We start from the raw sequence: 19,073 nt of genomic DNA on the forward strand, positions 1-19,073 counted from the left end.
CCTATGAAGTGGCCAAGAGCACTGGGAAATCAGAAAATTGGGAAGGCTACAAAAACAAACAGAGAATAACAAAGAGAGAGATAAGGAAGGAGAGGATCAAATATGAAGGTAGGCTAGCCAGTAATATTAGAAATGATAGTAAAAGTTTCTTTCAATACATAAGAAACAAACGACAAGCAAAAGTAGACATTGGGCCACTTCAAACTGATGCTGGAAGCCTAGTGATGGGAGATAAGGAAATAGCAGGAGAACTTAATAAGTACTTTGCATCAGTCTTCACAGTGGAAGACATGAGTAATATCCCAACAATTAAAGAGAGTCAGGGGGCTGAGTTGAGTATGGTTGCCATTACAAAAGAGAAAGTGCTAGAAAAGCTAAAAGGTCTTAAAATTGACAAATCTCCTGGCCCCGATGGGCTACATCCGAGAGTTCTGAGGGAGGTGGCTGAGGAAATAGTGGAGGCATTGGTTGAGATCTTTCAAAAGTCACTGGAGTCAGGGAAAGTCCCGGATGATTGGAAGGTCGCTGTTGTAACCCCCTTGTTCAAGAAAGGATCAAGACAAAAGATGGAAAATTATAGGCCAATTAGCCTAACCTCGGTTGTTGGTAAAATTCTAGAATCCATCGTTAAGGATGAGGTTTCTAAATTCTTGGAAGAGTAGGGTCGGATTAGTACAAGTCAACATGTATTTAGTAAGGGGGGGGGTCGCGCCTGACAAACCTGTTGGAATTTTTTGAAGAGGTGACAGGTAGGTTAGACCAGGGAAACCCAGCGGTTGTGGTCTATCTAGACTTCCAAAAGGCCTTTGATAAGGTGCCACACAAGAGGCTGCTGAGTAAGGTGAGGGCCCATGGTGTTTGAGGTGAGCTACTGGTATGGATTGAGGATTGGCTGTCTGACAGAAGGCAGAGAGTTGGGATAAGAGGTTCTTTTTCGAAATGGCAGCCGGTGACAAGCAGTGTCCCACAGGATTCGGTGTTGGGGCCGCAGCTGTTCACATTATATATTAATGATCTGGATGAAGGGACTGGGGGCATTCTAGCGAAGTTTGCCGATGATACAAAGTTAGGTGGACAGGCAGGTAGTACTGAGGAAGTGGGGAGGCTGCAGAAGGATCTAGACAGTTTGGGAGAGTGGTCCAGGAAATGGCTGATGAAGTTCAATGTGAGCAAATGTGAGGTCTTGCACTTTGGAAAAAAGAATAGAAGCATGGACTACTTTCTAAACGGTGAGAAAATTCATAAAGCCCAAGTACAAAGGGATCTGGGAGCGCTAGTCGAGGATTCTCTAAAGGTAAACATGCAGGTTGATTCCGTGATTAAGAAAGCGAATGTAATGTTATCATTTATCTCAAGAGGGTTTGAATATAAAAGCACCGTTGTGCTACTGAGACTTTATAAAGTTCTGGTTAGGCCCCATTTGGAGTATTGTGTTCAGTTTTGGGCCTCATACCTCAGGAGGGACATACTGGCACTGGAGCGTGTCCAGCGGAGATTCACACGGATGATCCCTGGAATGGTAGGTCTATCATAACTAGGAACGGCTGAGGATCCTGGGATTGTACTCTTTGGAGTTTAGAAGGTTAAGGGGAGATCTAATAGAAACTTAGAAGATAATACATGGCTTGGAAAGGGTGGACGCTAGGAAATTGTTTCCGTTAGGCGAGAAGACTAGGACCGTGGGCACAGCCTTAGAATTAGAGGGGGTCAATTCAGAACAGAAATGCAGAGACATTTCTTCAGCCAGAGAGTGGTGGGTCTGTGGAATTCATTGCCACAGAGTGCAGTGGAGGCCGGGACACTAAATGTCTTCAAGGCAGAGATTGATAAATTCTTCATGTCACAAGGAATTAAGGGCTACGGGGAGAATGTGGGTAAGTGGAGTTGAAATGCCCATCAGCCATGATTAAATGGCGGAGTGTACTCGATGGGCCGAATGGCCTTCCTTCCACTCCTGTGTCTTATGGTCTTTTATTTGCCTCCACACCTCACCTGAAGGTGTTAATTCCTTAGGACCTTACTGTTGTGATCGGTATTCACAGAGAGCCTGAGGGTGAGTGTTTGCAAGAGTTGTAACAGCCAATCCAGTGACAGCAAGGTTAGTAACGAATGAGCGGGAATCCTGGTCAGTACTGCTCTTCACCCAAATGTAGGATGCTGAGATTAATTATATCAACCTTCCTTTTACTACAGCTCGGAGGATCTGATCAAGTGTAAATTGGAGAACAAACGAGAGCTTCTTGATCAGTTAGTGACGAGCTCATTGCCAAATTGCCTTCAGTTTGTGGAAGAGTAATCCCAATAAGTGACCCATATGTCCTGTTTTTGTTGCCTTTCATAAGTCCTGAACTAGCCTTAGTTACATTCTTGCAGCCATACATTTCTAACACTGAAACAGACATGCTTCAACCCCAAACACCCAGCAATAATGATTTTCATCCACGTTGAATCATTATAGGCTCATCTGATAAATTACTTGGGAAAATTCTAAACTTGGTGAATCGTCTGATCAAGTGTCAAGGGGTCAAAATAAGAGTATTGTATTTGCTATTATTTCATCTACAACAAAAAACCATGAATGGGGCCAATGCTGAAATTACTGTTGGTACTAACTTCAAACTGGTCACCTTTTTTTTTCATTTTATATTTAGGCAGTTTTCCAAGGAGACTGGCAGCCTGCTATCAGTGTTCAAGGAAACAATGGTCAATATGATGAGCCAGAATCTGCTGTCAAAATAACGGTGAGGTTCCATGGTGTTTGCAATTATTCCTGCATAAATATTACTGCAACTGCAGGTAAAGAGACAGACACATTGTAAAATGTGAATATGTACAATTAGTTGTCGGAGTTGCTGTTTTCTGCAATTAACTTTATCAAAATGTGTTTTCACTGTCTATTTCACCATTGAATTGAATGTCATGAAACTATGGTTTGCAAGTGGACACAAACTAACCCTGCCATTGATATTTAACATTAATAATTAGAATAAGTTCTCTTTCACCAATTAGCTCTCTGACACTAAAGTGTGGTGTCTGATTCTTAAAGGTTTTGAATGTTTCAGAAGCATTTTAAAATAAAAAGTATTTCCTCTATCTCCTGTTTCATTCTTCCATTACCCCCTTTCTCTTTTACCTGCTTGCACATTGGATGAACCTTTTGGATTTATACAGCTTTTCACTTGATTGTTTATTTCCTAAAGTTTAAATTTATTGTAATGTTCATTTAAGTATTGATGTATATCTTTCTGGGCCCAACAATTGATGTTTTCAATAATTTTTGGACAACATTTCTTTAACTGAAGATACAGATGTCAATTGCTGTTAGATGCCCTGCTACAGCGAAACCTGGCTTAATATTCTTGCACTCGGCTTCATATCTAATTCCAGATTTAAAGTTGTTTCATTAAACCCATCTATCACTGCATTCTGATATCCTTCCAGTTTAGACGTAAGAAAATTTGTTAAGACTCGAATTTGCAGTCGGCTCTACCTTTCTGTTAAGAATTGAGTTTCAGTGAGTTACAAGAAATCTTAATGAGCCAAAGCAAAACCTGAAATTTGTAGCTGCCCACTTTTAAATAAGCTCTTCAAATACAGATTTTGTTTGTGTGTTGCTTCCACTTTTGAAATTTTGCATGGATGTGGCATATAGTATCATTGAATGTGACTCACATGAGGATTCAGGTGAAGCATTTAGCATGTCAAATTTTTCCATATTATCCTCTTTGACTGTGACGCAATCTATTTTTAAAAGTTGTCATCTGAGCTGGAATTTATGTCTGAATAAACATAAGTATCTGTCAACAAATCCCATCAACTGTGGACTCTTAACACCACAATAATTCGTAAAATGGCTGATTGAGTAAGTTACGAAATTTTCTTGCCCTCTGTTCTGCCATGAAGACTTCTCAAAATATTGTACACTGTGTGCAAGCAGTGATTTGTAAAGGTTGATCAAAATTTTGTGCTTTGATGAAAATGAAAAGCAATGACTCTTTCAGACATTTTACTGATTTATTCATTTTGTCATGGCAGGTTCCCTCTTCAGACTTCAACCAGGAAGGAGAGAGTGACTGCAAGGAGGAACCAGACTGGTGGCGAGAAACACTGTACCCACAGTCATTTCCTAGGATCGAGTGTGCAGGCAAGTTGATTTTAAAAAAAAATCTAGGCATAAGGCAATATTTTAAAATTAGAGTATAAAAAAAATATTTTTAGGAATAAAAATAAAACTTGTTTTTTTTACCTGATCCATCATCATCTTACTGAAGTGCCACAGTTGAACTGTTTCTGGACTTCAGTAATATTCTGTCTTTAAAACTTAAGGACTCTGAGCAGAGGAGGCAGTTCAGCACCTTCAGCCTGCACTGCCATTCAGTACAATTTCATGTGTGCTCCCCTTAACCCTGCAACTCCTTACTGATTTAAAAAGTCTGTATCTCCTCCTTAACTTTACTCATCCACTACACTCTGTTTCGGTTTTAAATCTGCTACTCCTTATCCAAAAATTATGACCTCTGATTGCAGATTGCTCCACAACAGGAGACATCTCTCACCACTCACTTTGTGAATCCCCTTGAGCTTCTCAATCTCAGTTTCAAATAGATCTCCTTTCATCCTTCTAAACTCCAGAGAATGTTAGTCTTAAACTGCTCAATCTCTCTACATAAAACAAACCCCTCCTCTCTGAAATCAATCTAGTAGATTTTCTCTGCACTGCCTCCAATGTAACTACACCTCTCTTCAAGAGAAACAAAACTGTATACAATCCTCCAGGTACAGTCTCATTATGCCTTGTATAGTTGCAGCAACACTTCTCTACTTTTATACACTTTCTTTAAGAATAAATGCCAAAATTTCTTTTTACTTCCTGATTTACCTACTCTACCTGCATACCTAGTTTTAACTGATTTGTGCACAAGGTTAACCAGATCCGTCTGCACAAAAGTACTCCAAAGTTTCTTTGGCTTTAGATAATAAGTTTGTGACAATGATGCTCCTTTAACAAGGCTATGCTGTCCTTTGATTTTTTTTTTTTGCAGAGGGATTGTAACGTCCGTGGTTCTGATATGTCTATGTTTATCTACTTGAGAATGCTTTCAAGTCTTTATTTTAAAACACTTGTACAATGAAAGGAGTGTGGACAGTTCTCCCAGTTCAGGGTTTGGTTTGATTTGGTTTGGTTTTAGCAAGCAGTCAGTTTTGAGGCTACTGGTCAAAGAAACAGTTCCATGCTGATCTTCTCTCTGACATCTCTCCTGTAAGAACCTGTGTTTGATTTTGCCTTTTTGCCAAGGGGGTGGTTATGGGGATGGTGCAAATATTTGGATCAGCATCATTACGTTGTGATTGAGTTGATTGGGTTTTGAAATAGTTATGTTATTCTAAATTTGGTTTTCTTTTGTTTGTATATAAATAAATTCTGTTTTGTTTAAAACTGGGCCAGCTGCATAACTCCTGGAATATCCACACTTACACCTGCTGAAAACACCTAGAAAAGTTAGGCCCTGGGCTACCTTCTTTACATGTTTTGAGAAGATCTGGCTTGGCCCCGAGCAGACTGGGGGCTCTTTGCCAGATTTGTTCTATAGTTCTGATTTGGGATTAAGGTTGCTGGACTCGAAAGGCAGTAGCTGTTTGTGTCATTTGTTCTGGGTGTTGAATTCAATTGGTTTAAACAGTGCTTGGTGTAATAATGGCTCTTTCAGTCACTAAGAGCTTTCTGGAGGTGGAAAAAATGACTTTGGGGGCTTTACAAAAGGTGAACAAGGAAAAGCTCTATAATTGGCAGTCAAGCTGGAGTTGGAGCTGCCTCCTTCCCTGAGGAAAGGAGAGATGGCTAAAATTCAATTGAAAATGAAGCAGTTTGAGTTAGAGGCAAAAGAAAAGGAAAGGGCACAAGAAATGAAACCATTTGAATTACAGTTAAAAGCAGAGCAAAGAGAAAAAGAACAAATTGCTTGAGCAGAACAAAAAGAGGAGAGAGAGGAAAGGAAGAAAGAGAGTTTGAACTGGAGGAATTGAATTTGGAGGAAACTTGGCTTAAAAATATGAAGGCTGAAGTTCAGCTTAGTGAGGAAGAGTGTGTGGATGAGCAAACCCATGGTAGCCCAAGGCCTGATGACGATCTGTTTAAATATATTCAAGCATTGCCTAAATTTGACGAGAAGCATGTAGAAGCCTTTTTCATCTCATTTGAGAAGGTAGCTAAACAAATTAAGTGGCCTGTGACCATGTGGGTTTTGTTGATCCAAACCAAACTTGTAGGTAGAGCTTGTGAAGTATTGGCATCACAATCAGAGGACGTATCTGGGGTGTATCAGGAGCTGAAGAAAGCATATGAGCTTGTTCCGGAAGCCTACAGATATCATTTCAGGAATCTGCGGGATCCTGGTCAAACCTACATTGAGTTTGAAAGGATCAAACAAAGTAATTTTGATTGGTGGATAAGAGCATTAAAAATAGAGGCAGTTATTTTGGAGGAGTTGAAAAATTCACTTCCTCAGGTAGTGAGAACATATGTGGAAGAGCAGAGAGTTAAAATGGCAAGGTTAGCAGCTGAAGTGGCTGGTGACTGAGTTGGTTCATAAATCAAAGTTTGGCTTCCAACATAAATTTCAATCTGTGCGAGATAGAAATTAGGGAAAAGAGAAATCCGCACGTGATAAGGGAAAGGTAGATCTTAGTGAAGATCATAAGGACAACTTACCACAGGGTAAAAAGGAAACCCTTGAAGGGGAAAGAGAAGGTAAAAAGCTCCATGTTTTCACTGCAGTAAAGAAATCCATGTTGGTGGGTTAGGAAAAGCACTGGGAACCCCCAGATGTAGGAGAACAGGATAAGCCAGTGAATTTTGTTGGAGTGGTAACAGAAAGCATGGTGGAGGCTAGAAAGCTGCACCAGAATGTACAGCCCGGTCGGAAGTTGGTTAAGGAGGAAATGCCAGGTCGTCTTAAACTTTATCTTCCGTGAGTATATGGTTTATGTATAGGCCAGAAGCAGCAGGTGAAGAGATTATAATATTAAGAGATACAGATGTACTTCTGAAGGATTGTTGCCAGATAAAGTGCTGGTAATAGGAATTCACGGTAAGACAAGAAGTGCTCAATTATATAGAGTGAAGCTAGAGTGTCCAGTGAAGAGTGGAGAAGTCATGTAGGAGTACTGGACAACACTCAGCTCCAGGAATCCAATTTGTCCTTGCTAATGATATAACTGCTGCCTAATATAGTTGAAAAACCTGTGGAAACTCAGGCAACTAAGCTATTAAAAGATGCATATCCCAGGATTTTTCCTGACCATGTGGTAACGAAATCACAAAGTCACCAGTTGAAACAGGAGAGATCAAAGAGTATAGATAAGAAGGTGGAATGATCAGAGATTGTTTGATCAAATGGTTAAGAGAAAACAGGAGCAGATAAGTGACAAAGCAGACATCTTTAATTCAGTGAAATTAACTGAGTTACAGTAGAAAGATGAGAAACTAAGCCAATTTTTTCAAAAAGCATACACTGAAGAAGAAGCTAGATGTATCCTGATCTGCTATCTTAAAAATGATGTCTTAATGAAGAAATGGAGACCATATGTTCAGGCAGATGGGAAATTGGCAGAAGTTCATCAAGTATTGCCAATGGGTTATAAAAAGGAGGTGTTGCAGCTGGCGCATTAACTACCATTAGGTGGTCATTGAGGGATAAGAAAAACCCAGGCTAAAATACAAAAACATTTTTACTGGCCAGGACTGCGCAAGGATGTAGTTGAATTTTGCCAGACGTGTCATATATGTCAAGTAATTGGAAAAATGCAGGCAGTGATAAAACCGGCACCTTTAATCCCTATTCCTGTGACGATATGTATAGGGTATGAGCAGGTAGGGGGAAGAGTTAAGTTCCGAGTTTTGTGAAACAAGGTGTTCAGCTGAGCATGGCTCAGATCTGATAAGAACTTGCAGTTGACAATGGGGTGCTGGAGGCAAGGGTAATGGGTTAACAAGATGGAAAAGCATTCATTATGTAGAGCCATTTAACAATATTGATAGCATTCAGTATGTAAGTTCAGTTCACAAGGTGAGAAGTATTCATTATGTGAAGACAGCTATCAAGGTTAAGTTGTGTCATAGCAGATGGCTTAATGATTAGATTACTTAGTGTGGAAACAGGCCCTTCGGCCCAACAAGTCCACACCGACCCTCCGAAGAGCAACCCACCCAGACCCATTCCCCTACATAAACCCCTTCACCTAACACTACGGGCAATTTAGCATGGCCAATTCAGCTAACCTGCACATTTTTGGACTGTGGGAGGAAACTGGAGCACCCAGAGGAAACCCATGCAGACACGGAGAATGTGCAAACTCCGCACAAACAGTTGTCTGAGACGGGAATTGAACCCAGGTCTCTGGCGCTGTGAGGCAGCAGTGCTAACCACTGTGTCGCCCTTTACTATATTATCTTTACTATTGACACTCACTGATTGTAAGGGTCACTCAATCAATATGTATGTTATCTTATCTGGATGCTTCTTCCTGTAAATGACTATATACAGAGGTGGGTAGCTCTTCGGAGGGTAGGTGTGGACTTGTTGAGCTGACAGGTGTGTTTCCACACTGTAAGGAATCAAATCTAATAATTCATTAAGAAACTGCTGTTTCAGAGAAGACCGAGAACTCATGACTTGTGCACGGAGCCTGGAATAAAGATGAAGGAGGTAAAGTTATACTGTGTCTCTGAGCGTTTTGCTTCAACTGAGAGGGGAATGGGACGACAATATTGGAGTAGTAAGCAACCCCTGCATTTGAGGAACCTTTCACAAGAGTCTTAATTGATTGTGTTAGGACCCTTAGCTAAAACAAAAAGTGGGAAACTGTATTTGTTAACAATAATGGTTGTGTCCATGAGATTTCCAGAGGCTGTTCCATTATGCAATATCACAGCTAAAATGATTGTAGAGGAATTACTCAAATATGAATTACCCACAGAGATACAATCAGATCAAGGGTCAAATTTCACATCAAAATTGTTCAAGGAAGTTATGGACAGCTTAGGAATAAAACAATTCAAATCTACTAGATCCAGAATCACGGAGTGTGAAAAGGATGGCAGCAGACATTAAATACCATGCTGAAGACTTATAGTCAAGACTTGAGGCTGAGAGGGGGAAGATATAAAAGAGACCAAAGGGACAGTTTTTTCATGCAGAGGGTGGTACGTGTATAGAATGAGCTGCCAGTAGAAGTGATGGAGACTGATACAATTGCAACATTTAAAAGGCATCTGAATAAGTATATGAATAGGAAGGGTTTGGAGGGATATGGGCCAGTTGCTGGCAGGTGAGACTAGGTTGGGTTAGGATATCTGGTTGGCATGGACGCATTGGACCAAAGGGTCTGTTTCTGTGCTGTACATCTCTATGACTCTATGATTAACCAGATGATTGGGATAAAGGAATTCCGTTTGTACTACTTGCTGTCAGAGTTGTACCAAATGAATTGACCAAATTCAATCCATTTGAATTAGTTTTTGAAGTGAGAGGACTGCAAAAATTGATTAAGGAGAAATTGGTAAGTCATAATTCAGAGACTATGTATTTGGACTGCATGTCTGAAAGAACGGAGTCGGTTTCAGCATTTGTAATGCCAAATGGACTGTATCAATTAAATAGAATGGAGGAGTTGGCTCGACAGCATTTACAAGTATCACAGCACATGATGAAACGGGAAGCAAGCAAGAATTCTTAAAAATCACAATTTTGCTATCGGAGATAAAGTATTAGTATTACTTCTAGTGGTAGGTGAACCTTTAAAAGCAAGATTTAGTGGGTCCTATCAAATTGAAAGGGGCTTGAGTGAGGTGAACTACTTGGTAGGGCTTATGCCCGAAACGTCGATTCTCCTGTTCCCTGGATGCTGCCTGACCTGCTGCGCTTTTCCAGCAACACATTTTCAGCCCCGTACTTGATAGGGACTCCAGACATAAAGAAATCTCACAGAGTATGTCACGTGGATATGCTCAAAAGATATTTTGACAGGGAAGGAAAGTCAAAGGAGATTTGTTATTGGTACAACACAGAGGGAAGAACTCAGTTCACAGGATTCTGAATTGGACATTCCTCGAATTAAATTGGACAGTATCGAAGTTGCCAAAATTTGGGACAAATTATTGAGTCACCTTCCAGAGGAAAATCTAAATGACCTGAAAGAATTATTACCATTGCATAGGGATGGTAATATGCTGGGAAATACCAACCTAACTATGCATTTTGTAGATTTGGAAATGCTGTTCCGATTAAGTAACATCCTTATAGGCATAACCTGCTAAAGTTGGCACAGGTTCAAAAGGAGATTGAACACACGCATATTTGCAGTGAGTTACAGTGACCGGATCTCATTACTCATGGTAAAACCAGATTGTACCCAATGGCTATGTGGACTATCGCAAAGTCAATGCAGTCACAAAGACTGATGCATATCCAATTCCATGTTTGGAAGGTTGTGTTGAAAATGTGGGACAAGCAGCTTATATTTCTAAGTTAGACTTGCTCAGAAGATACTAGCAGATACTGTTGTCTGAAAGAATGGAGACAGTTTCAGCATTTGTAATGCCAAATGGACTGTATCAATTTAAAGTTATGCCATTTGTTATGAAAAATGCACTAGCCACATCTCAGACTAACAATAAGGTCATGTCCAGATTACCCAATTGTGTAATATTGATGACTTGGCGATTTTTAATCACACATGGAAAGAACATTTGCAACATTTTTCAGAATTGTTCAATTGACTTCGGGAGGCAGGCTTTGTGATAAACCTGGCTAAAGTGAATTTGCCAAAGCCCAAGTCACCTTCCTAAGCCGTGTCATTGGACATGGACAAACGGCCCCCTGGAATACAAAATCAAAGATAATTGGGGAGTTTCCCATATAATCAGCAAAAGAGCAGTCCCACAATCCCTGTATTTTATCAGAAATTCGTGCTAAATTTTAGCAGTTCAGATATACTGTGGGATCCCCACACAGACACGGGGAGATTGTACAAACTCTGTCCAGTCAGCCAAGGCTTGAATTGAATCTTGGTCCTTGGCGCTGAGGCAGCAATACAATGCACTGTGTGCTGTGCTGTTTCTAACCTTTAAAAATATTTCCGATTGGTCTTTTGTTTTTTAATCTGTAAAATATTTCTCCTATTTACCTTTAATCTGAAAGCAATTTACAATAGATTTTCAGATTAGTAGTTACTTATGAGCAAGTGAACCGAATGGCTTTCCTGTGATGTCACATTGTGTTTTCACTCTGTTTACAATGAGCTCCTTCTCCACAGCTCTTTTCCTGGCTCACTACTGGCTGTACTCTGCCTGATGCGCAAAGGACCCTTATTAAATACTCTCTGCTTCTGTTTCAACTGTTTCAGGACTGTACTGCATGGCAAGTAAATTATGAGGAGAATGGAGAGGATAAATAGTCTTTTCCATGGGGTTGGGGAGTGCAGAACTAGAGGGAATAGGTTTAGGGTGAGGAGGGGAAAGATATAAAAGAGACCTAAGGGGCAACTTTTATGGTGTGTATGGAATGAGCTGCTAGAGGAAGTGGTGGAGGCTGGTACAATTGCAACATTTAAAAGGCATTTGGATGGGTATATGAGTAGGAAGGGTTTGGAGGGATATGGGCCAGGTGCTGGCAGGTGAGACAAGATTGGGTTGGGATATCTGGTCGGCATGAATGGGTTGGACTGAAGGGTCTGTTTCCATGCTGTACATCTCTATGAATGTATGATTCTCAGTCAGAGTTCTGAGATCACTGTCTGACTATCCTGTCTGCTGAGATATAACCTGTATTGCAGTAATATTGTATTTGACATGAACTTGAACAGGTTATGTATTGGGGTGTCATGTTGTGGCTGTTCAAGGCATCGGTGAGGCCACTTTTCGAATACTCCATACAATTCAGGTTGCTCTTCTATAGGAAAGATGTTAAACTTGAAAGGGTGCAGAAAAGATTTGCAAGGATGGTGTTAGCACTGGAGGTTTGAGTTATGGGGAGAGGCTAAATTGGCTATTTTTTTTTTCCCTGGAGCTCCAGCAGCTGACGGGTGGCCTTATAAAAGGTTATAAAAACATGAGGGGCGAAGATAAGGTGAATGGCCAAGGACTTTTCTCCTTGAGTGGGGGAGTCCAACGCATAGGTTTAAGGTGAGAGGGGAAAATTTTAAAAAGGACCTGAGAGGTTACTACTTCATGCAGGGGGCGGAGCTTGTATGGAACAAGCTGCCAAATAAAGTGGTGGAGGTGTATAATTGCAACATTCAAAAGGCATCTGGATGCTTGCAAATGTGATTATGTCAGATTGGAATGTCTGTTCGGCGCAGACATGTTGGACCAAAGGGTCTGTTTCCGTGAGGTGTTACACTATGTGATCATGTGATGGGAAGTCCAGAAGATGACTTTATTGGTTGACATCTTTTCCCCTCCAAAGATTTGCCAGCGAGAACCACAGAGGAAGGATACAAGTCCTCAATCAAATGTGGTTTTATATGGGCTTGGGAGCTTACAAGCCCAGGATGAAGAATGACTAATTAAATCAGACGTTTTCTGGCTCCTTTAAAATATTCAAATTATCAACCAGCCACCTGGAAGTGGGTTTTGAATCTAAATTAGTGGTGCTGGAAAAGTACAGCAGGTCAGGCAGCATCCGAGGAGCAGGAATGTCTAACCCAAACCCAGAAGATGATCTGAAAATCTTCCAATGAAGAGTCATGCTGGACTTGAAACATGAACTTTGTTGCTGTCTCCATAGATGCTGTCAGGCCTGTTGAGGTTTTCCAGCATTACTTGCTTTTTATTTCAGATCTCCAGCATTCACAGAATGTTGCTTCTAATCTACACATGGACAGATTGAGTTCAGATTTCCAATTTTTCAAAAAAAATTCTTTTCTAATGCAATCCACTTGTTCTTTGGGATTCAAATTAACCCCAAGTCTTTGTGAATTTAATAAATAGGTGAATTCACTAATTACTTTTTATGAAAGGACATTAAGGTATGATTCTTAATTTATGTATTCCCAGTACTGCAATAATTAAATGCTAGTCAGAACAAAGAAATGAGTGCTTAGAGAAATTCGTGGATTTTTGCATTTAACTCTGCATTTAAACCATAACATCAGAGCAAAGTATAGTTTTCTAAAAGGCAATTTTAAATATAATGTTAAGATCTGAATAATTACTGCATGAATTGCCCTTAAGTGGAGGTACAAACTTTGGAATCCTTCAAGAAACAGATTGGGTATTGTGTTAGGAAGATGCAGGGTGCTATGGAACAAAAAACTGGATGAGCAAAATTACTTTGCTAATGTGCATTTGCTTTTGTAATCTGAGCTTCAAGGCACCTGTTAGATGACTCAACTGTCATTCATCTGTATGGAATGGCATTTTAAGGCTTCGACAGGTGAATAAGAGTTGTTTTACTTAGTATTTAGCAGTGAAGACATACTTCAGTCACTCACAATCGATGGGAGGAATTGTGGTTGCATGACTTAATTGGAGCATTGCCTGTTGAGCCAGAAGCAAAATTCTGTTCTACTAATTACAAAATCACTGATGAAGCACTTCAACTTAAGGTTTATTTTAAATGTGTAATTCTATATGTTTATTCCTTTCTGCATGATTTCTGTTTATCACAGGTCCAAACGAAAATGTTTTTCTTGGTTTTACTGTAAATCTAAGAGTTTTTTTAAAAAAAGAAAACTAACAAGTTACTTCTACTTAATAATTTTGTGTTCTTATTGTGTTTTAGAATGCTACACTGATGCCAAGGAAAAGGATGGAACTGAGTGTCCAGTTTTAAGAGGACACGCGCATAATGGAGATTGTCTTCTCCAGTTAGACCTGGTAAGTTAAAGATCTATTTCCAAAGATAATTGTTTCAACTTTGTGTTGAAACATAAATGCCTTAACATGAAATAACAGTTACAGTGTTGACTTTAAGCTGTTTTTCTTGAGAACTGAATGTTCAGTATCCGGTATAGTTAATTTTGGAGAGAAGTAAAAGAGCTATTGCATCACTATAATTTTGCACAGATAATGTCTAAATACAATTCACAGTTATGATTGTGCAATACTTAAATTACCTCCATTTTTAAATCTAGAAATATTTTTGCTAAAAGCATACCACTTTTCCTGCATTACTTTAAGCCTTATCAGAGCTCTTCTCATTTTTTTTCTCGTTAATGTCCTGTTAAACTGTTATTCCATGACAACTGTAATGCTTTCCATACTTCCACTATATATACCAAGCTAAATGTAAAAATTCTGTGCACAACATTCACTAGCGCTGGTCATATCCTCATAAGTATTAGCACATGCCTCTCACAATACAGTTAGGTATGCATGCTTTATTATCAGTGCTAGCTGATATAAAGAAAAACAGGATAATTAAAATAGTGTGCACTATAAATCAAAATTTGAACTTTAACAATTCTGTTCAAACGTAGGGAAGAAAGATAACTTTGTTCAATCAAATACTTTTTTTTAAAAAGAAAAAGTTAAATAATCCCCCTTATTTAATAAAGAAACAAGCTGGAGATAGTGTAGTGGGTTAGTGCATTGAGTTTTTGAAGTTCTGGACTAGGTTAAATCTGGCTTTGGCTGATCGAATGAATGATTCCCAACTAACTTCAAATAGGATTATTATAAAGATGTTTCGTTTAAACCTCATTCCCAATGGCTGTAAAACTTCCTGAATTTGGCAAAATCACTGGATGGGGCAAAAGAGAGACCAGGTAGAAAATAAACCTAAAAATATTTAACTGGAGCAAAAGTGGTTCGATGGAGGGGGCGATATTTTTCTATGGTTGAGGTACACTGCTTCTGTAGAGAAGGGAGATCATTATGCTGTCTCAGAAGCACATTAAAGGAAGGCTTTTATATAGCCAAGATTTGCCAAAAGAGGAAATACGTGAAAATGGGTCCCTTGGTATTTTAACCTATTGTCAATATCTCATAGTATAGTAAGCATTAACTAGAATTCTGACTATAGCTTTTTAAAACTTGTCATTTAAAAAAGTTAAATTTGTGTAGGAATTCATCAGTCAAGGAAGCAAAGCATACTAGGTATCTACATAAAGCTGAGTTAGAAGATTACATTTGCATTTTGGTCAGGTAAAGGTAAAGTCATAGAGGACAACAGGGCTGCTCTCATTAGAGAGAGAGATGACTATTGGTGAATTTAACCTGAGGTTCGATTGAGAAGGAGGGGCATTCACAATAACCTCAGCTCTTTGGAGAATTCAACCCACACTGTTGGTGTCACTCTGCATTGCAAACCAGCTGTCCAACCAGCAGGGTTAACTGGCCCCTTTTTTTGGCCAGAAACCCTTATTCAGTGTCAACTCCATTTATTTTAATTCAGATATTAAATATTGATCAAGATTATGCAGTTGCAATGACAGTGAAATTCAATATTCACTGTCAATACAACTGTTAAATCAGTAGCAACTTCTAGTATCAGCATGCAGTTAAATATAGAACCCTTCAGTTACTCTCAATACTTTCCTTATTTTCAATGGAATATGCTGATGAAAACTTCACAGATGGAAATCTTCAGAAATCAATGGATCACCATGAGTTTCCATTTTTAATCTTTCTAAGGAGAGGAAATGCCTTTTTGAATGAGTGTAACTGGACTTGTAATGATTAACAATTTTTGTGCCACTTTTCAAAAAAAAGTCATTTTTTAATGTATTTTTAAACTTGAATATTTCACTTTCTGCCTTAAACCAATATAATGATTTTTTTTCTTGGGTTGTAAATGATTAAAATTTGGAATATAACAGTGCTTTTTCTGTTTTGGTTTGCTGTCTCAGAGAATCCTTCAACTTGTTTGACTGCTGCAATAAAACAAAGCGCTGGAGAAACTCAGCAATTCTGGAAGCAAGTCACACTGGAGTCAAAATAGTAACTGTTTTTTCTCTTCACAGATGCTGCCAGACCTGCTGAGTTTTTCCAGCATCCTCATAATATTGGCTTTAAATTGGTTGCTGTGCTTGCTTGATAACTCTGCAGTTGCTGGAAGCCAGGATCTCCCTTGGTGCCAGAATTGAATTAGCTTCAGGGAAAGGTGAAATTCATGCTTCAGAAATTGCTTCATCTTTGTGGGTATTTTTCTTCAATGTCAGCCATTGACTACAGAATCTGGGTCATTAAAATAAGTTGTTTCATGTGCAACCAGGCAAAGGCATTTCATATTGAAATAAGGGAACTTGCTATTTTAATTTGAGGAAGTGATTGAGTGCAGAATAAAAAATATTTTTTCACATTAATTACATTTCTAAAAGTTGCATTTTTCTATCTCAGCAGACTACAGCAGCCTGTGAGGTGAACTGCAGAGTAGAGCATGACGCTAGAGGGAGGTCAGCTGTCATCCGCAGGAAACTGTTCTCCAGTGACTGTTCAAGCTCAGATGAAACCGCTTCAGAAGGCGGAAGTGACTGGGATGACCCCCCAGATGAAGAGCTTTTTTCTCGCACACATCTTTAATTCTACTTAGTTGTTTCCAGCTCGAACGGAACTACCCTTTTGATAAGTTCACAACTCTCTTGTTGAGAACTTATTGCTCTTTAGAAAAAAAACTTCAGTTTTCTTTTCATTTAACTGCTTTAGATAGGTATTTATCTTTCTCTTCTTGTAGGTTTCACTGTTAGGCATTGAATGCAATACCATGACAGAAAACTAACTAAGATAGTTTAATGAAACCTTGGCTTTTTCAACTAGTATAGGTTGTGTTTGTCAAAGAATGATTGTGCATGTGCCTATCTAACTAGCATCAATGCTTATTTTGCTGATTAATTACTACCGCTTTCATTACTACTGTAGGACTACCATTGTCACTAGGACAACTATGTCTACTACAACTTCTGCTATTCAGAGGCTCTTAGCATATGGCACAGAATAATGCTTTGTTGTAAAAGAATTGGGAGATAAATACTTCAAGCTAAACTTTTCGCATAACTAGATCAGTGCCTTTCTGAATGCAGGAGAACAGCATGGATGAATAGATTTAAATCATCTAATTGAAACCTGTTAGCTCACTTCAAAGTAGGAATGACAAGATTGTGCTTTAGAGCCAGAATAAGTATAAATACTTTTTTTCCTGAATGATTCTAAATGCGTTTTCATAAAATTAACAAGTTTATTGAGTATGGCTTGTGAATTGCTAACTGTGAAAGTTCAGGATTCTACAAAGTTATGGGAAAGGTTTCAGTGTGAAGGTTTGGGTTGATCAAATGGAATGAGACTATTTTTACTTGGAGCTAAGACAACAGTATTAAACAGGTGGATGGTAAAGCCATGCACTCTAGTTGTGAGAAGTCCTGAGCCAATGCAGTTAGTCCATGTTGTGGCTGTGATTTTGTAGTTCTTAGCAGAATTTGTTTGTGTTTTGGAGGGGTGTGAGAAACCATTCTGGCATTTTACTTGTGCTGACTGCAAGAACCAAGTGTAGACTTAAAACTGAAGATTCTCATTTACATGTGTGACTGCAGTAGTGATTGTTGCTTCATGTGGCTTGCTTTGAGGGTTTTTATCCTTATTTTGTAACACTGGTGTCATAAACATCACTTTGACATCATAATGTAATTGTTGAATATCTGTCACAACCTTGTGCTTTGAATCTGCAAAATGAAAAGCCAAGGGAAACAATATTCTGGTCACCAGGTACAACGAGTCATGAGTGTTTTCAACTTCATGACTGGCAACCTGGATCCCATGACGATAATCGCTGGTTACAACGGAGATCAAAAATTCAAGTTGTTTTCTTGAACTTGAATTTATATTAGGAACAGAGTAACCACAGAACTTATCATGGTGATAATTAATATTATAATAAGAAAGTAGAAGGATTGAGTTGAATTAGCTTTCGGATAAATTCAGCATCCAGAACTGTTCTAAGCTGCAACATTATTTTTTTGTTGGCATGTGTAAGCCAAATGTAAAATATGGAATAATTAGTTTGCACATAAGTGTGTCAGAGATGATTATTATGCTCTGTGCAGTGAAACAGCAGTTTTAGGCATTAAAATTTTAAATTTTACAGAACATTTATCAGGGCCCTTTTATGTAGACTAATTTTCAATTGGAGATTATTTTATTTGAAACAAAGCTTATGTAAACTAGCAAAAACAAATGATACAGCTTTAAGAAATTCATAACCATTATTTTAAGTAGGGTTACAGAATTTTTTTAAATGGCTATGGATGTTAATGAGAAGAGAGGACTGAAAGCCTCCTCTAGATCATTTTGCTTAAGTTATGATTTCTTTTTAGAGCTGCTTATACAGACAAGACTTCATGTCGGGTGATGCATGAGCCTGGCAAAAAGAGTAACATAATGTCTATCATCTTGGGAAAGAAGAAAAGGCTTAAGAGGTGGGTTAGGGAATATAATGAAATGTTTACACATGTCACCTGTACTAGTTTCCATATTTACATGATTCAAAAAACAAAAAAGCAGCACTCAATTGGGATAGTTTGAGAAATGTGATTTCAAGTTTCTTATGGTCAGGTTTTCAACTGAGTGGTTTATTGAGAAATTGCAGGGAGAGTGTTTTATTTGTCATCTATTGCAAGCAGGTTGAAAAGAGAACATAGAACTCACTGTAGAATAGTGTATACCATAGCACTGAAACCTGAGTTCCCCATTTCTCAGTTGTTAGCCTTTTTCTCATTTTTGCTTAAAGTGGTTGTATTGTTCTCTGATTTCATGTATACCAGAGTAACTGATTTTGTTTCATTGTGGAATTACTTTACACCTAAATAAAGACTCCAGTAAAATCCAATGAGCATTTTTTTGTTTATCTCCTTTCTGCAATATTCATTTAAATAGTGATTTATAAAACATGGTTCAGTCGAGCATTTGTTAACTATTTACTGAGACAGTCTTCAGTGATTTACTCAAGGGTCGTGAGGCAAATCATCCTGTTTAAAATCTTATGCTTTCAATATAATAATGGCAAACTGATTCCAAAGAACTGCAACTGCTGGTTTTTGAGAGTTAGAGTTGAACCACAAATTGTCCCAGTCCACATGTATTT

At 38.7% G+C, this 19,073-nt stretch overlaps 1 protein-coding gene across 9 annotated transcripts in view; it reads left to right on the forward strand.

Moving 5' to 3' along the window:
- The window catches only part of kiaa0232 (KIAA0232 ortholog), a 130,286-nt gene extending 111,468 nt beyond the window's left edge, over positions 1-18,818 (forward strand). For 8 of the 9 annotated variants that reach the window (XM_087980040.1, XM_043674210.2, XM_043674209.2 and 5 more), the window contains 4 exons: positions 2,652-2,741; positions 4,036-4,144; positions 13,782-13,876; positions 16,340-18,818. In XM_087980040.1, coding sequence (XP_087836166.1) covers positions 2,652-2,741; positions 4,036-4,144; positions 13,782-13,876; positions 16,340-16,522 — 477 coding nt within the window. In that variant the 3' untranslated portion in view covers positions 16,523-18,818. The remainder of the gene's footprint in view (positions 1-2,651; positions 2,742-4,035; positions 4,145-13,781; positions 13,877-16,339) is intronic. The other variant, XM_043674211.2, reaches the window with a different exon arrangement.
- The last annotated feature ends 255 nt before the right edge of the window (positions 18,819-19,073 follow it).

Source organism: Chiloscyllium plagiosum, unplaced genomic scaffold (genome assembly GCF_037043375.1).
Source record: "Chiloscyllium plagiosum isolate Xiang-an unplaced genomic scaffold, Cpla_swu_hap1 HiC_scaffold_36, whole genome shotgun sequence".
Classification (NCBI taxonomy): Eukaryota; Metazoa; Chordata; class Chondrichthyes; order Orectolobiformes; family Hemiscylliidae; genus Chiloscyllium; species Chiloscyllium plagiosum.